Source organism: Conger conger, chromosome 14 (assembly GCF_963514075.1).
Source record: "Conger conger chromosome 14, fConCon1.1, whole genome shotgun sequence".
In the NCBI taxonomy this organism is placed as follows: domain Eukaryota; kingdom Metazoa; phylum Chordata; class Actinopteri; order Anguilliformes; family Congridae; genus Conger; species Conger conger.
Window position 1 is genome coordinate 23,799,683 of NC_083773.1, and position 21,537 is coordinate 23,821,219.

At 45.5% G+C, this 21,537-nt stretch overlaps 1 protein-coding gene across 1 annotated transcript in view; it reads right to left on the bottom strand.

Moving 5' to 3' along the window:
- LOC133110204 (agrin-like) overlaps window positions 1–21,537 on the bottom strand; it is a 219,270-nt gene that overhangs the window by 42,532 nt on the left and 155,201 nt on the right. The window contains exons 9-15 of the mRNA XM_061220136.1: window positions 15,561–15,758; window positions 14,184–14,384; window positions 6,493–6,638; window positions 5,865–5,970; window positions 3,565–3,669; window positions 3,079–3,243; window positions 1,596–1,739 (exon numbers count right to left, since the gene is read on the bottom strand). Coding sequence (XP_061076120.1) covers window positions 1,596–1,739; window positions 3,079–3,243; window positions 3,565–3,669; window positions 5,865–5,970; window positions 6,493–6,638; window positions 14,184–14,384; window positions 15,561–15,758 — 1,065 coding nt within the window. The remainder of the gene's footprint in view (window positions 1–1,595; window positions 1,740–3,078; window positions 3,244–3,564; window positions 3,670–5,864; window positions 5,971–6,492; window positions 6,639–14,183; window positions 14,385–15,560; window positions 15,759–21,537) is intronic.

Genomic DNA, 21,537 nt, shown 5'->3' on the forward strand with positions numbered 1-21,537 from the left:
ACATGTCTGTAGGTGCTTGAAGAGGTTCTTGAAGGGGAGAGGTGTAACGATAATGATAATGTCAGCCATTTAGTATGCACGCGATTAGGTTCTCTCTTGACTTGACTAATGGATTTTTGTAAAGAGTACAAAACTACTGAAAGTAGGAACGAGAATGTTGAAAGAGTATGAGACTATTGAAGTGCATGCGGATATTATAAACAGTACTGGAAGGGAATTTTAATCCCGATACCTCTAACAACAGCCTCTGTAACTCGCCGATGTCCGGGCAATCAAACTTCATCCTTGTCATAAATAGGTGCACTTACATAATTTAAAGAGCAGGCCTTTTTTTTTTTTTCATCTGTCTATGTGATGCTCAGGAATTCAGCACTATATGATGTCTGCCTTTTTGTATTACATTACAATAAATTACAGCATTTAGCAGACACTCTTATCCAGAGCAACTTAAAACAGCTTTTTGCATTTTTTATAAAATAACATCCATTTATACAGCTGGCTATATACTGAAGTAACGCATGTTAAGTACCTTGCTCAAGGGTACAACGGCAAAGTCCTACATTCTAGAAAAAACAAAACAAAAAAGATACAGCAGCTGTGTGGTCAAAGCACTTTATCCAGTGTTTACAGACACAGGTATATGACCCCCCCCCCCCGCCCCGCTAAGAATGGTCCACCCCAGCCTCCCTTACATCCGAGCAGTGGGGGGGTCAGGGCAGTTGGTATGGTCTGTGGCCTGTCCCCCATGCCTCCATCAGCTGCGCAGGGACTGCAGACTTCATTAAACACTTGACTTCCTGTCAGCTCCTGGCTGTGTGACTTAATGAGGTATCGCTTGGCCAGCGCGACGGATCATCCGCTTGCAGGGGAGGGAACATGGCTGCTCCATGCTGAGAACCCACCTGGTTCCCCCACACCGCTATTCACTGGACCCTGCGCTGACATACAGCACTGAGCGAAAGGGCTGAGGCACGTGTAAAACTATACTGTACTATACTGCGTTAAGCAAAGATGCTTTATAAGAGAATGAGCTGGTAGGGTGTTCCAGACATATTGGAGATCATGCCACAGTTCTTAGCAGGCTTTGGATGTCTCACTTGCATTTGGCTCTACAGGTAATTATTTTATCTGAACGGTGGTCTAGTATTTTATTTGTCAAATACAAAACCTTCTCAGCAATGAAAAAAAAAAATAGTTTTTGGAAAATGAAATATGCTCTCTTCTCCCCCAAGAGACCAATCTATCTATAATAAATCACAGTACTGTGTCTTGTCATTATAATTCTTGTTAATTATTATTATTATTGTCGTGAATCACTGTTGGTTTGATTCCTAATGGACACCGTAACTGTCATCGCAATACTTAAAGGGAAGTAAAAACTTATTTTTAGGGAAATGCACCGATACATTGGTATCACCCAGGACAAATTTACTTAAAGACAATCATGGAAAATAGGGTCACATCAAGCAGTTAATGAATGAAACCCCTCGATGGCAAGTCAGTCACTGCTGGAGCCACAGAGCAGAGCTTTTTCAGGCTGGAAGGTCTGCAGAAAGGTGAGTGCAGGGTGAGTCAGGCTGATGTGAGGGGCCTACCGTTATCACAGCCGCTGGCGTTCATCTGGCTGCCGTCGGGACACAGGTTACACTTCACCCCCTTCACCCCCGCCTTGCAGGAGCACAGGCCGGACATCTGCTCGCAGTCATCCCGCACCGAGCCCAGAGCGTCGCAGTGACACGCTGCAGGAACAGCCCAGGAGAACGTCTCAAAATGGAGGACAGTGAGAAGACCTCGGAAAAAAACCTCTGTTATCCTTCTATCCTCCTATCAGTTTGTTGTTAATACATTCTGGCAGAGGGACGTGCTATATATTATTACTTTAACATTAATTTAATTGTATTTTGCACTTACTCTATTTATCGTGTTAATGTGGATCCTCGTACTGATATTCTAAAATGCTTTGGCAACACTGGATAACTCCCGTCATGTCAATAAAGCTTGAATCCTTAATATTTAATGAGAAGAGAGGATAGGAGAGAGGGAAGACAGACAGATGGAGAAAGAAGAAATGGAGCTGGAGGAAAAGGTGGTTCATCCTCGCTTTACATGGCTCACCTGTCTTTGAACCGAGCCGATTCTCAGTGAGACGGGAGACGTTTATTATGAATTAAGAGCCACCGTGATGCCTGATGACCTCACTGCACCTCCTACACAACTCATTTCTGTGATTCTTGCTCTTGCCATTGACCCCTTAAATGTGCAATGAGATAAGCACACCTAAGGGTAGCGCTGGCTTAACCTCAATGATAACGAAACAGCAGAGCCTCCATGTCACAAACTTCAGACAGGAGTTCAAAGGTCAACCTCCGGTCAGCCACAACCAGGGACCTTTGGTGAATGCAACAGGACCATGACAACATCCCACCCAGGGAACAGATGCTCGGCCCCTGGCTTCTGGGGTCAATGTTTGTTTTTCTGCTGTTGTGTCTGTGTGGGGGCATGAAGGCTGTGTTTCAAGGCCACAGAGTCTGGCGGCTGTTTTCTTGCCTGTGAGAAAACCTTGTTAGTCTTCCCTTGCAGTGAAAGTGTTGTCTGAAATTGAATTGCGGGAGCTCTCTGGGGTATCAGGAGAGGAGGCTAGGCTCTTCTCAGAGCCTGTGCTGGAAAAACAGTATGTCCAGTCCAGTTGTGCATCACTGCTTTTGTTGTGCTATTCACCAGCTGGACCCTTTCATTGAATTTGAAATTGAAAGCTCTACAAATCTGGCTCTGTCAAAATAGTTCTGTCAGCACATATACACACTCCAGGAGAGCTGGTTTTGCTTGACACCACCAGTTTCAGCCTGGACTGTGTTACTTGCTGTATGAAAAATGAGTCAGTGGCTCATGGACATATTGGAAAAGCTTTCCTTGTTGCAGTTGGAAAACAGCAATGAGAGTGTGATACTAAAGTAATGGGGGGCTTCTAATACAGTCTTAATTGTGTTTGTTGGCTTTCAGGACTTGTATTTTCACAATGGATAATCGTAATGGAATACGTTAATGAAAGCAGAAGGAGGTAGAAGAGGAGTCTCTTACGCGTGCAACCGCTCGTGTTCTCCGTGACGATGCCGCGGAAGTTCCAGAACCCCGGCTCACAGCGGTCGCACTTCTGTCCCCCGACGCCCGGCTTGCAGGAGCACTGGCCACTCGCAGGGTCACAGGTGCCCCCGTAAGACCCGTAGGGGTTACACTTACAGGTACCTGAGGAAAACCAAGTACTCAACACGCTTCTGACACATTGCTCTGGGCTGCGACCATTAGTGCCTTCTGCTGAGAGAACAACATCTGCTCACAGAGGCAGTGTACCAAAACATTTTCATCTCTGAGCTGCATTTGGAATAAACTGGTGTTTTGATGTGCATGTCGTGCATGTTTTTTATGAACCGAGGTCTTGTAATAATTACATTCGTAGACCTCTCTGAGTCATCCTCCATAATAAATAGTGCACTGTCCATTAGCACCAACTGAAAATGCTGTGCGCTGTATTACAGGTCCAAAGAGAGACGGGGTGCGAGCACTTACTCGGACACCCTGCCAGTCCCACACCAAGAGCAGCCGTTGTGTTGTCATAACAACAGCCGTACACTGTCTGACTACAATGCTGGGCCAAGCCAGGTGGGGGTGTAGCTGTAGGGAGGGGTGGGGGGTGGGGCGAAAAATGAAGAAAAAGAGGCAAAATGTGAGTATTATGTCGAGAAAAAGCATTTGTAAGATTCAATTGATTCCATTTTCCGCATCTGCTCTTCCACAAACAAAATGCAATTACGTAAAATGCCTACACACAGACGGTCGGTCAGCGCTTGGGTTGGGGATGATGTTTTGAATTCCTGAAAGCAATTCAGCAAAACTGGGTGGGGGTGGGGGCTAGCGGTAACCATGCTATTAGCCGCTCGGAAACATACAATGGCATTTGTATTCAGTATTCTATGCACAGCCTAGCAGTACACCCTGAAAAAGCATGTTCAGTTAGCACAAGTCTGTAGAATCGTTTGTATACAGTACATGATGTACTGTGAGTGAGTGCTTGCACCAGGTCGAGCGGTCAATAGATGTAATAATATGTAATGCAGGAATGTCATCTAACAAGAGACAACCGGGTATAAAACAGGGTTAATCCGATGCAGTGGCGCTACTCAACGTGCACTAAGCCGTAGAAGCTTTGAGTTCCGTTATTAAAAGCTATTTGTCCATCAGGGCCCTTGTCGTTTGTCACTCAGACTGAAAGGGACGTGCTCCTGGGCTCATTTGTGCAGTGCAGAGGGGGGAGGAGCCGGGGCCCCCTGCGGGACAAGCACCGGACACAGTTCATTAGGCCCCCTGCAGCGTGTGGCCTGGCACTTCTCCGCAGTAACGCCCGTGAGATGAAGGCAGCCTTCCCATAATGCAGCTCCCCGGCCTGCCGTCACTCCACTCCTGTCCAAAAGCTTCACTCCACTCCTGTCCAAAAGCCATTAGCCAACACCTGCCAGCTCCTCCGGCTCCGACTCCCGGAGCCTCGACTCCTCTGCAAGCTCCTCAAAGTCACAGCACTGACAAGCTCTCCTTTCAAAAAAAAGTTCTTATTTTCAGAGAGGCCTCGTTTTCTTACAGCGCATGAGAACAAAACCCAGGCAAAGTGACTTGCTGCAGGGTTCCAAGTCTTGTAATTGCCACTGATTTTGTATTGTGCTCTTGGCATTAAAGTAATTTTCCTAATTGCCGTTGGTTTTCTGGTACATATGGTCACATCATATCCTCTCATTTGTTATTTCTGCATGTTTTTGGTTTCAGACTGAGTGTGCTGGTGGCTCAGAAGCGAATGTGAATGCCAGTGGCTTTATCACTATGAATGAACAGTAAGTAAAGTTGAGATGAACAACTGCCACCTGCTTCATTACACGTTTACACATTGGATACTTCCAGCAAAACAATTTGTCTGACAGCGTGTCAGCTTTCTCTGGTAAAACCTGTTACAAACTGTTTTGTTAAAATGATAATAAGATACATCAGTGATAATTGTTCAAAAATCAGCCTAGAGTGTGTCTGGCACAAGCAAAGATAACATATTATGTACGTACAGTAACCCCTTTAAAATGAAAGACAAGCAGCCCTCATTGCCTGGTGTTCTGAAGACACTGAGCCTGTAACGCAATGCTACGGAGGGTATTTAGCCAATATCTTTAAAGTGTGTGCCTGATAGTCCGTCGGAGGTGGGAAGAGATACGCAGTGACTCCAGATGGTCATAAACGCGATCCCGATCATTGGCCACCTCTCGCCAAGAGAAAAAGTCACCCCCTCCATCCAGCCGTGGTGTCAGTGGAAGTAATAATGGCGGCATTCTTCTTCCCTTAGCTGCTCTTAAAGTATAAATGTTCACTTAATCACCGCGCGCGTGGCAGAAGTATAAAAGCCCAGGTAAATGATGCGGCTATGCGTCTCTGCAGCCAAGCTCCGTGAGCGACGGTTCCACACCATTTGTTTACCTCCACCATTTTGCCACCGCACATTCTGAAACGGATATATAAAACATCTACTGTATCAAATTAACACAATCCATTTCCTGCAACACTGTACGGTGATTGATTGTGAAGGGTTTAAATTATGCAGAAAATCTGAACTCCTTGTGCGGGTACGAGTAATAGCTTATTTTAAAAAATGCATTCCAAGTGCCATCCCGTAGGCATGTCAAGCACCCTCAAGAGACATTTCTATCCACGGTTGGAAAGCAGGTCCCATTTGGGATGCCACAGATGTCAGCCATTTTGTGAGCAGACTCGCTGACTCTCAGCAGTAGCACCTGGGTGAGGGCTGAGGGGAAGAACAGTGTTTGGAGGGCTCTTACCTGGGCACTCTCCATGACTCTGGATCTCCAGCTGGGCCTGCTTCTCGCACTTGGTCTTCCTCAGCTCGCACTCGCTGCTGTAGGTCTGTCCGTCCGAGCCACACACCTGCACAGGTAAAAGACCGCAGTCTGTAGCCGTGCGAATGCCAGACAACACCATTACCTTACGCAGCTGTCAAATCTCCTCTTAGGGTGAGAGCACATTATATGGCTTACGGGCCCCCGGTTGTTTTTTTAAATGGGGGCCAAATCGTAGGAAAACTGCTGGCCTCTATGTGGCTGCTTGTTAGGTGCGGGATACTGTTCCCACCCAATCTGACTGGTTCATGGGCTCCCGACTGTTTTGAGGTCAAAAGAATTTGGGCACTGTCGGCATGAAATTGTCAGGTGTGAGAGGTCTTGCAGCCAATTCTGCTTCGATTCCCACTGACCAATCAAGAGGAGGCTCTGCGTATGACGTTTCTCTCATCCCATACAGTCTATGCCACCATCTGACAGTTTGTCACAATCTCACCTCGCAAAGTGTAACAGGCCATCCTCCCACCCAACACGGTAACCCGTGATAAAATCGCACAACGTGCACAAACAGGTGCGCCAGGCGTTGCTAAGGAGACGGTGTGTGGTTTACCTGGTAGCCCGGCACGCTGCGGCAGTTGAAGTAACAGCGACAGGGGTCGTCTTCAGCGTCCTCGTCCCAGATTCCCCCCCGCCGTCGGCAGCGATCCTGTTCACAGGTACTGTCCCCTTCTGAGCCGGACCCCCCCGACCCGCACTCTGCAGAGACAGGTCACCGCCGCGGTCACAACACAGAGCCCTCACAGAGCAGAGCACACGACTCTCTGCTGTTGTTTTCTGCTGCATCTTTGTGTACTATTATTACAGTACTGTGGTTTTTCACTGTTTTTATTTTCTATATATAGTAATTAGAAATTGTACAGCACTTTGGTTGACGGTAGTCATTTTAAATGTGCTTTATAAATAAACATGATTTAATTGACATGCTTTGCGACAGAAAAAGCGCATTGAGATCTTTTTTCTTTCTTTGGCAAGGGGGACCTGACATGAAACACAAAGCTACACAACAAAACATTTGACAAAATTCACAACATCAAATCATGTATGAAATTATATATCACACTTAGAGCTCATAGATTCATTTCATAATTCAAATTTATAATGATGATTTTACAGACTCCAGATAGGCAGTTAAAACCAAGCGGCACATAACCTACAGTAAGTTCACAGACCCATATACACACTCGTACAGACCGTTTCCCTTGTGAAACTTCACAGATGCCTGCATACTTGCTGTACTCCAGTTAAAAGAACTCAGAAATACACTGACAGCCCAGATTCAAGGGAGCCAAACATTTGACTAACATTTGTTGGAGTGCTGAGGTTTGATCAGTTAAGTGCCACTTAAGCAGCAGGATATCGAAATCTTCGCATTCGAGCTGAAACCGACCACAAGATAACAACAAGCCAGAGAGAGGAAAAGTAGGCCATTGATTAACAAAAATAAATTAAGTGCAGCATCGCCAGGCCGTGGGCGAGAACTTCTTTACAATCCAACTGAAGGAGAAGAACAAAAAAACCTTGGAGAGTCTCAATTTGCCTGTCCACAGGCTGAAATCAATGTGACAAGTTTAATGAACATCGCTTTTCATTGTGAGGATGTGACTAATTGCAGACGGGCAGAAATATGCAGACATTGCGTCGGAAGAAATTATGTTAGCTGCTATTGTCACTAAAAGCAACAGAAATCCAGCAGAGGGGGAATGATGGAAATATTCACCAATTTATTCACCATTTCAGAAGTACAACTGTCCCTTAAATGACACTATATAAAAATATGAAATGTGACACAGTGTGTATTAGCAGGGATTGCAAAGGCAGAATCTGAAGCTAAGATAAACACGTGAAATACCTCAGGGGGATATAATCATGTGTTAATTAATAATATAGTTAGTGTCTGGTTTTAATTGGACTGTACTACTAGCTTCTGGGTATTTGCTCAATTGATTTCCCATTTGTATGTTACAACACTATGCTAGTCTTATAATATCGAATTTGTAATGTTTTTGTATTGTATTTATAATTGTATTATTAAGAACATTCCTTAATGTAGTAATAGCCTGTAGCCTAGTGGCTAGGGTATATGACTGGGACCTGGAAGGTTGTTGGTTCAAGCCCCAGGTGTAGCCATGATAAAATCTGCACAGCTGTTATGCCCTTGAGCAAGGCCCTTAACCCTGCATTTTTCCAGGGGAGACTATCGCCTGCTTAGTCTAATCAACTTTAAGTATATTTGCATAAATAACAAACAAATTATAATGTTAACCGTCAAATGACAATGCCTTGTTATCAATCACTGAATAAGTATCTCAAACAATTGCTGGATCAAAGGAATAAAGAAGCCAGTCATCCACCTATATTGCAATTCTTTACAATATTATTTTAAGGAAAACTGCGCCACAATACATCAGGAGCCATTTTGGAGCCAGGAGCCAACATGGCCGGGCTCTACTGCAATCTGTGCTAACTGTTCACTGGCAGTACACCCTGGTGAGGCAGTGCTCATTCTACCTTTCAATGGGCCTTTCTACACAGCTGCTCACTGAAGCCGAACCAAATGAGAAACAGTGGAGATTAATTCAATGTTATCGAATGCCTGAAGGCATGGTGATTTAAAGCAATTCCAAAAAAAAAAAAAAAAGAAAACGTTAAATTGAGAAAAACATTTTAAGGAATGAGAATTGCATGCAAGGGTGGCAACGTATTTAATACAACAACAGGCAGTGTAAGGAATAGTCAAATATTTGTGGAACGCTCACATAGTTTTGGGACTTTTTTTTACATTCTGCCTGGAACGCTTGAGATGAAATGGCACTATAAGAGAGGGGATGTACCGTAGGTACAGAGCACGAGTGTGTTCCTTTGCATGTGCGAGTGCGTGCGTATACAGGCATGTGTCCAAGTGTGTGTGTGTGTGTGTGTGTGTGTGTGTGTGTGCCCCTGGGGCTGAAATTGTGCCAGGACTTTTCACTTTTATTGCGGCCTTTACTTATTCACCTTATCAATTCATGTTTTCTAGCTAAGACATTTAAAAAAAATCATTAAATAAATACGAATGCAGTATTATTATGTAATGCATCTGGGATGAAAGAATGCGAGAGAATGACATGAAAATGGGGAATGTGTTGGAAATGACGGTGTCACGGTACTCAGATAGAGCTTCGCTGCAACACAAGTGCTCTCTGAGGGAGTGAGGCTGTGAAAATAGCACAGGGCCCACCTCTTCACTGCACAAATACAAACACGCAAACAATGGAGTGAACACCGAAAACATCAACTGAAAGCCAAACACTGAACACCAATTATCGTTAGTAGAAAGAAGAAATGCAAAACATGCAAATGAATGTGTCATTATTCGATTGCAATTCATGTTCCTTTAGTTTTTTTTTTGATATTTCAGTGCGATAGATTGCCCGTAAGTTTCGAAAGGGAGTGAACTCATAATTGCATTCAAATGTATATAGTGGTGAGTATGTACAGTAAGCATTAGTTATGTTTGTGGATGTTATTGCTTATTGCCTAGATCAACGCACAGGCCACAACGTTGCAGTTTCCATGGTGACAGGGTCCTGGAATGCATTGGCTTCATATGGCAACTGATGGGAGAGCATAGAATTCTGACACGAAGGCAAAATCACGCCCTGCGCCCACACCCAACGCCCCCCGAAGAGTTTAATCAAACGTGCCACATTTATTGTTCCTTTCAGACACGCAGAGGTCACTCTCAAAGTGACATCCCGTTTGAAGAGAGCTTGATTCCACTAAATACGACGCACGGTAATTACCTCCTTGCTCGCCGGACTTTATAGAAGTGTTAATTATTTCTCAGCGTTCGGCAATGCCTTTCACCACGGCTTGTTTGTGGAAGCCAAAAGAAGAGCTGACTGCTAGAGAAATAAGGAGAGCGATTCATATTTAGCCCACACAAAAGAAAACATGAAAAACCTTCATAAATAAGAATGCAGACGGAAGGGGAGGGGGGGGGGATTTTAATTAGCCGGTGCACTTTGATGGCATTACCACCCCGTACTACAGTCAAACCTTTCAATTAGCGAACCGTACGAAGACGCATCAGCGATTTCCTCTACGCTCGCTTAATCTTGTCAGAGCACATGTGCGTTCAGCGCCAGCCCAGTCGCCATTAAAACAGAGCGAACAGGACTGGAAGAGAGCAAAGCTCAGCGTAGAACAGGAAGAGGAAGCACAGTTAGATCAGAGAGAGCCGCTGGTGGTGGCACACTGTGTCCTGGGTATCACAGGCACGTCCAGGTTTCTGTTGGTTAGAAAATGATGCGGAAAATGCAGTATTGGACCAAGTTCTATTCAAACCTTGGACTTTGGTCCAGAGTGACCTGGTATGTAGAAGGCATCAGCGGCAGACAGATTGTGTGTGCCACAGAGACACTGAAAATGCGTCTGAACGTCTAATAAGTCCCCTTTCCCTTCCACTATGGCTGCCGCCTTGGTCACCTCAGACCCAGTTATGTATTGTTATATATAAAAAGTATTTTTGAACCAAGTAAACACTTATCGGGAGACACAACAGCACAACAAATCACAGCGCTTTTTCTGTCAGACATTCCCATGGTCTTTACACCATCCCAACCTGCCACCACCACCCAGTGGTTTCCACAGATACACTTGCATGGATTTATGGTTAAATTTTTTTACCACACGGCCGTTCCTGTTTCGGGACAGCTGGTTTGATAATCATGTGTTCAGGCAGACAGGCTGTGCCCGCCCGACCCCCGCCCGACCCCCCCCTCCACGCCCCCGTGGCCCCGGATGGCGTGTAGCTCGAACCCGACGCTTTGTCAGTGTCTCAGAAGTGGCTGAGCCTCAGCCTACTGGAGTGTGAAATTAAACAGGTGATAAATTCCCACACACAGCCCCTCGGGTGGGGCAATGTCATTTTTCATTACCGCTAAATAAAAGAGTGCAGCAACAGTTTCATTTCTCCTTCTGACTAATGAACTCTTCTGATGAATGGGAGCCCATGAATAAATCACCTGTTGCCGGTTTTCAGCAGTTGAAACCTTTGGGCTCTGGGTTCATCACCAAAGCAAACAAAGGAATCTGCACTGCAGTGCACAGATGTCTTACAATACTTTATCCCAAGTACAAGATCCTGAGAGATGAGCCTTTAGTACAGATCCCTACTGGCTCTGAGAGTCCAGCTTTCATTCCAGCGCAGGATTCTATTGGCTCTGAGAGATGAGCCTTTATCCCAGCACAGGATCCTATTGGCTCCGAGAGATGAGCCTTTAACACAAAGCAGGATCCTATTGGCTCTGAGAGATGAGCCTTTAACACAAAGCAGGGTTCTATTGGCTCAGAGAGATGAGCCTTTAACACAAAGCAGGATCCTATTGGCTCTGAGAGATGAGCCTTTAACACAAAGCAGGGTTCTATTGGCTCTGAGAGATGAGCCTTTAACACAAAGCAGGATCCTATTGGCTCAGAGAGATAAGCTTGTATACCAGTGCAGTATCCTATTGGCTCAGAGAGATGAGCTTGTATACCAGTGCAGTATCCTATTGGCTCAGAGAGATGGGCTTGTATGCCAGCGCAGGGTTCTATTGGCTCAGAGAGATGAGCTTGTATACCAGTGCAGTATCCTATTGGCTCAGAGAGATGGGCCTGTATGCCAGCGCAGGATCCGATTGGCTCAGAGAGATGGGCTTGTATAGCAGTGCAGTATCATCCCGTTGACACAGAGAGCAGCAGAGAGAATGTGCTCAAAGGGAGAATGGAATCAAGGCTCCTGCAGACAGGCATGTCAGTTCATACCCATCCTGCTGTGCTTGTCCTGGGTTCTGTCTTGAGAACATCAATACCATTTAGATATTGAAAAATGAGCCTGGGCAGGGGGTAGGGGCTTCATCATGGGCCAGGCAGGGGTGGGCGCTGCTTAAACTGCTGATTAAAAGCCTGAAGACACGGAGAATGGGAATAAGTGCTTTCACTCTGACTGTTGCCCTGGGGCAGACCTCGGCCCTGCGATTGGCCTTTGATAATCCACAGGAAGGGCCGGTGAGCTCAGATGACTGAGGCTTAACCAAGCGTGAGGCTCTCTATCAATGACTCCAGCATCAGGAAAGCACAAAAAAAATCGAAATGCCACTCTAAATCTTAAGTGATTTGGCTTTTGCAGACATCTATTCCACCTGGCGGTCGAGTTGCACGTTCACGCCTGTTTTCCGTTCTGGTTCCTCAGTGGTGGAATGACTTGCCTACCACTGTCAGGACAGCAGAATCCCTCCCCCTATTTCGACGCAGACTAAAAACACGCCTTTTCAAACTGTACCTTAGTCCTACCTCCTGACTTCCCCCGCCCCCCTTTCTGATATCCCTATCCCTCTTGTCTAACCCCAACAAAAAAAAGAATTGCACTTATGATGACTGTATGTTTAGAACAACACTTCATGTGTATTTTACTAGTTATGGATGTGATGCTTTAACTTGTGGAAGAACCTATGCACTTGTACATCGTTTCGGATTAAAAGCGTCTGCCAAATGACAAAAATGTAAATGTGATGTAATTAGGCTATAAACAATTGCACTTCATGCAATCATGGCATTGACCTCTAGACTGGGTAATACTGTATAACACAGACTGAGTTTTAATATCCTCGGTCCTTATTTTTTATTCAGTTTTTTTGTCATCTCCAATCCGACCTGAATATGAAATGTCCAATTCACAGTCTAAGTACAGGCGGGCTCATATACAACCCCTGCTGCTGGCTGGGGAGAGTGAGGACTCCTCTTCATTCTCCATGTACAGAGGGAGGGAGGAGACCCACTCATACGGGTGCACAGACGGTCAACATGAGTCACTCCTATCTCAGCCTTATGGCCCTTGGGTGATGTCATAGTCCATCGCCCCAGCCAGGCTGCTACTGGCACGGGCCGGATCAGATCTGAGACCACGCTGCTCACTCGTGCTCTGTGAGCTGTGCTTTTCCAGAGCGAGCCTGGTCTTCTTTAAACCTTTCAGGTGCTGGTTCATTAAAGGCCCTGAAATATGGCAGCCATTAAATATATATTTCTGAAAATCAATGAAAGTAAAATTGTCGCAAATAGAAAAACAGCAGCAGATTTGATTGAGCACCGCACAGCATAAACAAATGAGCTCATTTCACACCCTGCAGTCGGAGCGGAGGGACAGAGTCAGAGAGAGCCGCGGGGGGGAAGGCGCATTTCGGCCGTGTGCGGCCCAGGAGGCCGGGCGTCCGCTGCTCTGTTCACTCAGGCCCTGTCCGTCCATCTGTCCCGCACGCCCCGTCCGTCTGTCCCCCTGGCGCGCGGCCAGTTGGGCCCAGGCCTGGGCTCGCTCCGCTGTTAGGTGACAAAATGGCGGCCGCTCCCTCATTCTGGGCGGGCGGCGTTCCCGAATCCCGCAGCGAGGCGCTGGGAGTGATCCGGGACTGAGCAAGCGGAGCGGGACGGCAGATGGCACGGAGGTGAAGCCCTGTGATTGGATACCTGCTCCTCTAATTAAAGCACTGCCAACACAAGCTCAGTGCACCTGTGCTAGTGTAAGCATCCCAACGCGGTTACACATTAGCCCATACGATATTTCAGAGGTAGCCACCTTAAAGAGAAGGGTTCAGTCTCTTTTCAGTCAAGAAGAGCCCACAGCTTTCCAGGCGGCACAATGAAACACGAAGGCACAATGGCAAAACTGCTGCATGCACTAGATCACTTTAAACAACGGAAACCAATATCTCTGCACCCACCCCCCCCTCCTCAAAAAGGGTAGAGAAGAAACTACCAGAATATAGAGCAAAACTACAGCACAGATAAGAAGAAATGAAACCCAGGCTAAATTATTTCCCAATATCATTTCAACTTGCTCTCTCCTTCGCGCAGAAGTAAAATGCATAAGATTACATTTCCCATGAATTTTCTGATTACTAAGAAAAACTTTCCTATCCAGCTTGTGTTTTTTGTCACACAAGACATTTCTGTGTAAAACTGAATTTTTATCATAATGAGAAATAAATTAAATTACTAGATAAAGAAAAAAAAAAACCAGTGCAAATTATTTACATAAGTTTTTGCGGAGGAGAGGAAAAGTAGCCGGTGGTAATAGCTAACACGATCACGACTGTAGCTGCTGCTGTTGTGGTTTTATTGCTTCGGTTAAACAGCCAGCTGTGTGACGGGGTTGTGTGTACAACTGTGCGGGTCCCTGCGGATAGGAGCGTCTGCTGAATTCACGAATGTAACGGGATGGCGCACCTTCGTCGCAGTTGCCGGGCCGAGCGACCGTGATTTTCTTCTGCTGCTGGCAGGAGGCGTTGTTGAGTTGGCAGGTGTTGTCGTAGGTGTTGCCGTCGGTGCCACAGACGGGGGCGATGGGCAGAGCTGGGCATGGCGGGCACTCACACGTGTTCTCCACACACAGCGCGCCCCACGTGCACACCTTGCCACCGCATTGTTCTGTGGCGAAACACACACAAGCGTACACCCTGTGAGATATCAGCACTCTGTTTTTAGGACTTTATACACTCACTGAGTACTTTTTTTAGGAGCACTATGCTAATACTGGCTTGGCCTCAGATCCGGTGACTGGCCAGGCCACTGAAGCACACTGAACTCACTGTCATGTTCATGAAACCAGTTTGAGACGACTTTTGCTTTGTGACACGGTGCGTTATCATGCTGGAAGTAGCTATTCTGAGTAAACTCTAGAGACTGTTGTGCGTGAAAATCCCAGGAGATCAGCAGTTACAGAAATATTCACACCAGCCCGTCTGGTACAAACAATCATGCCACGGTTGAATTCACTGAGATCACATTTCTTCCCCATTCCGATGATTGATGTGAACATTAACTGAAGCTCCTGACCCTATCTGCATGATTTCACACTGCATTGCTGCCACACAATTGGCTGATTAGATAATCGCATGAATAAGTAAGTGCACAGGTGTTCCTAATAAAGGGCTCAGTGAGTGTACATTCTCTGAAAATAGTTTATATATAAATGCACTACAGGCCAGTAATGAACCATTATACAAATCAATTTTTTTGAATGTTTTCTCAACATTTTAAGCCAGTGTTCCTGAACTTGAGCTTTCAATTACCCGTAGTGATTTTTACATCAGCATTCGAATGTTCAGCTAAGAACATTCTCATCACATAATTGTGACCCTACACCTTAAAGGGTTAAATATCAAACCATTTCAAAAAAGCACATGTATATTCATTAATTTTCAGGTGCATGGAAATGCAGTAATGTAGTGCTCCAGATGGGAAAGGACACTCGAACTCTGATATAAATCCCTCAATGATTCAAACTAAAGTGAGCTGTTCCTTTTTTCCTTTTTTTCATCTGGTCTTCTCCTAACAAAGACCAGATATTGGCTGAAATGCCGTGTGAAAACAGCGTGTAGACATTTTTATCATGTGTCCATACAGTAACACACATTACATTTTAAGACATAGCAGACGGGTCATAAGCAGGTGCTAAGTGTTTAAAATGGCAGGCTTAAAATGGCGTTTAGAATTGGAGCTTTCCCTGGTTGACCACCCTCAGGTCCAGCTGCTGGTAGCTGGGTGCTGGGTGCAGTGAAAGGTGTTTAAAATGGCGGAGAAAGCGGGGCCCCGGGGACTTACTGCACTCTCCCTGGCTGACCACCCTCAGGTCCAGCTGCTGGGTGCAGGCCTGCACGTTGAGTTCACACTCGTTGTTGTACGTGTTCCCGTCAGTGCCGCACACAGGCTGCTGCGAGTCCACGCACTCGGTGGGACACACACAGCGGCCCGTCTGCCCGTCGCAGATCGCTCCGAAAGAGCAGTTCCTGCAGGTCTCCGCTGGAGCAGAGCAGAGGAGAAGGGCAGAGATTTAGGGCTCGGGGCTGTTATACGTTACGCTTACGCTTTACCTGCACCCCTCGACATAAGGTTGACTTAACTGTCATACACATGACATAACAGCTGTCACAAGACTGCATAACAGATGGTTATCTCTCATAACATTTAAAGATAAAAGTATGACAGTTTTACTGTATATCATTTGACATTAACTGATATAACCTGCTACGCCATCTTGTGACAGCTGTTATGTCACGTGTATGACAGTGTTATGTCAGCCTAACGGCAAGGGGTTCAAGAAAAGCGTCACCAAAGATATAATCATATTCATGCATATTCACCCAACTGGTAGTAATGTTACCCAACAATGCTTACAACCATTCAAAGAAAACATGGCATTTACATAGCAAAAAAAAATGCTCTCTTATATACCTATAAAAATATCACATTGTGGCAAAGCTACTGGAGATGGACTTGAGATGGACCACGAGACTATGGATCTGAATCCCTAATGGGGTGCTATACTGTTACAGTACTAAGCTTCGGTGCTTGAGAACATATTTTACTGTATAAATGACAAAATATGAAAAATGTATGCTGTGCAAGTCTTGTCTGATAAGGGCAACTGCCAAACGGATAAAGATTTCTTCCCAACAATAAAAACAATTCAATAACAGACAGCAGCCTGATCCGTAAATAATCTGGTTTTACAAAACAATCGATTCTGAAGTCAAGAGCCAGTGATGGAAGACTGTGCAGCATATTTATTTGGGTGAAATTATATATTTTTGTTTTTGTTTTTTTACATCACCATATCCTGCAGTGCGTATGAACCCGTTGGCTGGTGCATGCAAGGTTATTTCTGTTGAACAACCTCCCTTATTAAACCGTAGAATGTACCCAGAGTGCACCAGTAAACACTCCGCACTGTGTCGATTGCCCTTTTGCGTGGGTAATCACAGAGCTAATCGCCTGCATGCTGTTGACTGTGTAGTACATTGTTCAGACTTTTTTCAGAGACTAATGGGGGGAAAAAAATAAAACTATAAACTTTAGTGCAGGACATTTACTGAAAGAGCTGAGAGGTTTGCACCGCCCTTAGTCCCATATCTCCCGCCAGTCTACACCAAATGGCATTTTCAGGGCCTTCACTCACAGAGAGAGTGCGACAAGCTCGGAAATAAAACCTTTGATAAACATGTAGCCATCGCTCAAGATGACTCACAAAGCAAATTAAATTCCCGTCTACGAGGGGCCGATTTCTCCCGATGACAACAGCACCTTGAGCTCGGCAGCCATCATATTCAATTAGAAAGGGGGTAATAACGAGCATGGATTTACTGCTAATAGAAAGCAGCACGGAGGCATCCATCTCCCTCCTCAGCCTTATTAGCCTGTTTATTATGCATTAATAAACTGCCTGAGTCTCCAGACCTCCACTGCCCAAGGGAGGTGATGCCCACACGCTAAAACCCAACAGCCAATAGGAGGCTCTGGTGACAACCCCATGCAGAGGCGGGGTTATAAATAAAGGCGGGGAGGTGTGAGAGTCTTGGCTCATCTGCCCCCGCTCTGATTAAAGCCCTAGTTTTTCCTCTTGACACCTGTTCAAAAAGCTTTCAGGCAAGTCGAGCAATCTGGAGAAATATGGCTGTGTACAAGCTGTGAGCGGCCCTGGTGTGGAAATTGCATCAGTGGGGAAGTTAAACAAGGCCCCCGGGGACCATTTTAGCAAGAACCACAGAAGACCAGCTCACAGACGCAGGATGCACAGTGCTGAGTGCTGTGTGTTGTGGGTGAGCCAAAGTCACGCCAACATGTCTGTGAAATGGTGGTGCCTCTCCCTCCTTTTTCACTGTGAAATGCTTTGGTACTGAACTAAAAACAACTCAGTGTAAATCTGAAATGAAAGCATGGAAAAACTACTGATACGCTACATGTTCAATAAATGACACATGGACAAAAATGAAATGTTCTTTTTCCATATTTGAACACATAATAACATATATTAGACTGCCCTCTGAGGGCTGGTCACAACAACAGAAGCTACAAATTAAGTAGGCGAGAAACCAAGAATAAACCCCACTCCCCTCCCCCCTTCCCAGGACCACACTACATCTTAATTCTCCAGAAAGGCAGCACAGCTCACTCTAAAGTCACCATGAGGTCATATACACTTACTGAGCACTTTACTAGGAACACTATACTAATAATTCCACAAGATGGTGAAAAGTGTGCCAAGAAAACATTCCCCAAACACCACCTCCACCAGCCTGGACTGTTGACACAAGGCAGGTTGGCTCCATGGATTCATGCTGTTGGCACCAAATTCAGCCCCTACCATATGTATGCCTCAGCAGAAATCGAGATTCATCAGACCAGGCTATGTTTTTCCAGTCTTCAACTGTCCAGTTTTGGTGAGCCTGTGCCCACTGCAGCCTCAGCTTTCTGTTCTTGGCTGACAGAAGTGGAACCTGACGTGGTCTTCTGCTGTTGTAGCCCATCCGCCTAAAGGTTCAACATGTTGTGCTTTCTGAGATGCTTTTCTGCTCACACAATTATACAGAGTGGCTATCTGAGTTACTGTAGCCTTTCTGTCAGCTGAAACCAGTCTGGCCTTTCTCTGTTGACCTCTCTCATCAACAAGACGTTTCCGTCCACGGAACTGCCGCTCACTGGATATTTTTTGTTTTTCACACCATTCTGAGTAAACTCTAGAGACTGTGTGTGAAAATTACAGAAATACTCAAGCCAGTCTGTCTGGCACCAACAATCATACCATGGTTGAAATCACTGAGATCACATTTCTTCCCCATTCTAATGATTGATGTGAACATAACTGAAACTCTTGACCCGTATCTGCACTGCAGCCACACGATTGGCTGATTAGATCCAATTATATCGTATAGAAGTGTAGAGTGATTGTATATTAAAACACAATCCAATGACTAATCATGGCCATTAACTTTAGGACAAATGTAGGACATTAATTTTAAAATAAAAACAACCAAATGATAAGTTCCTGTTCATTTTTCCTTTCCTTGTCTGAGTGTAATATTGGTTCCGCTCTAATGTGAGGGACAATACCAGAAAAATACACACTAACCACATACATGTCATCAATGGAAAACATACACTCTAATTTGAGGTACAATACCACAAAAGAAAACACTACCCACATGCATGCCATGAAGTGAAAATAAATTATGCACAAATAATGGAAGATAAAATAATAAAATGATTCATTTTTAGTCTGATCATAGCTGTATAATTTATACTAATTTCTTTTCCCCTTGTCTGTGCCCCTAGCTGATCTTTCTCCACCTCTCCCTCCCTCTCCTGCTGTTGCCAGCGACTGTTTGACCCATATTCCCTATTAAGTACAATTTCTACCACCCCTGAGAGCCCTTTCTCTAACTGCTTATTGCTTCCACTCGCTAGCCGGCGCATAAAACTAGCATGAATTCCCTTTCAAAGCAACTGATATCCTTTCTCAGTTGCATTTGTAATCCCAGCAAGCCAGACAAGGTCAGCTGCCATTCAAACGTTGTGGGGAATAAGAATAATAACAAACGTATCGGCTTCATCACACGCACACTGCTCCTGCTCGGCTAAGATAGCTGCCGCTTTTTACTGCTTCACTGCCGTCGCGGGCGGGAAGAGAGGTGAGCGGTCAGACGCGTGGGGGCGGGTGCACACGTACGGACACACGGACACGTGCACGCGTGAATGTACGTGTGCTCAAACACACAGCGAGCGTTGGGGCAGAGCTGCCACGCTTGACTCCTGACACTGGGCCAGCTCGGGAAGTGGGCGCAGGACGGGCGGGCAGGGAGAGGGACTCGCACTGCGGGTCGCACCACCGACAGCTGCTGGTTCCTCTTAGACACCGGTTAGACCGCTGGGGACAGCACTGCACATCCATGCCCCCCCATGCCTCCTTCCACGGGAGTCAACCGGTATACTGCCGTGTGTATTTTTTATTTATTTTTTGGAATAATGAGGATTTATCACCCCCCAGCAGGCCACACTGGGGTCCGGTCCCCAGAGAGAAGCTTTTTCAAACTGTTTATTGAACTCAAGCACACCTGCCACCTCTCCTTCTAGTTCTAATGTTAAAATATGTAAATCTCTACATCTGCAGGGGTGGGAGGGGGACATCACAATGAGAAAAGAACAAAAGAAGATTTAATCCCACCACACTCGCCCCCATCCCCAGCCCACACTCTTTTAAATTGGGCAAAGCATTGCTCGATTATCATCGCATTGAGCTCATATTAAGCCTTACTGCAGAATTACTGGGAGTGATTTAGATAACAGGTCTGTGGGGAGCAAGACTGTCTGCAATAATGACCACGGGGCCCTTAAAGGTGAACAAACACACACACACACACACACACACACACACACACACAGACACACATACCCACAGGCACACACACAAATATAGGCACACAAAAACACACCCACACACATATGCACAGTCACACAAACACAGACACACACACAGGCACAAGCACACACCTACACAAGTATACACACACACACACACACACACACAGGCATTGGCACACAAACGCATGCACACACACACACACACACACACACACTCTCAATCCCCTGCACCCCCTCATTCAGCAGACAGTTGAACAGCCCCTAATATTTACATACTGCACACAAAATGGTAGTCTGTTCTTACAAAGCTGTCCCATCCAGGAGGATCGGCCAGAGAGCGCTCACCTAAGTGGCTGTCTCACAGAACTCACGGAAATTGAGTTTGAAGTGGAAAGACATGGCAAACAAAGAAGAAAAATCTATGTTATCTCATGTACACCTACAGAAACCACCTTGAGCGAACATACATAGTGCCCTATTCTACCAACAACAGAAGTCAAGTGGCTTGATTTTGATAGAGACGTCCAGAAGGATGGTGTCCCTGGAAGGCAGCACAAGCAGTGTCTACGGCACATCACATCTGACAGGGATGATTGACAGAAGCCGTGATTCACAGCCCCTGACAGTCAATCATCTCAGATCACGTTTCAGAGTCAAGGAGAAAAATCGGATTTTACTTTCATCTCTGGTGGGAAAGTGAAGCTTCTCGATGCCCATAATGGGTGGAGCCACACAGACTGCTTCCTGTCACTTCCTGTTTTGATCAAGTTGATGTGTCCTGATAAGTACTTGTGTCCCTATTGGTTACGGTCACTGACTGAGTGCAGCTTCCTTGTGCCAGCTCCACAAGTTCTGATGTCACACAAGTGATATCTTTGAGATCAAATAACAAATATAGATATTTTTAAATAACAAATATAATAAGTGGGGTGCTTTAACTATCAATGCACTTGTGTCCCGTATTCAGAGTGGCGAATATTAAATAAACCTGTTAGCAGTTAAAACGTTTGTATACAGAAATTGGACATATTTTACTTAATCCTCACTTCCCCAACAATACACATCCTTGTTTTCACACAGACTGCAGTAAATCAGTCAATGTATGCAAGTAGCTGAAAGCTGTAATTCGGGGGTATAAAAGCAGTGCCTTCTCTAGATTGAGAGGCTGCCCATAATTGCTCAGACAGAATGGTACCCTCAAAAGGAACTGTGCCCAGGGGCGGACAAAACGTTTGCACGGATGCCTGGCACTCCCTTTCTCCTCTCCCGGACCACCGGACAGTAACACACAAAGCCCTAGCTTCCACCAATAAATTCTGCTGACCCTGTATGACCATGAAAAAAAACAAAAACGATAGGCTGAGATTACTAGTAATTTGGTTCT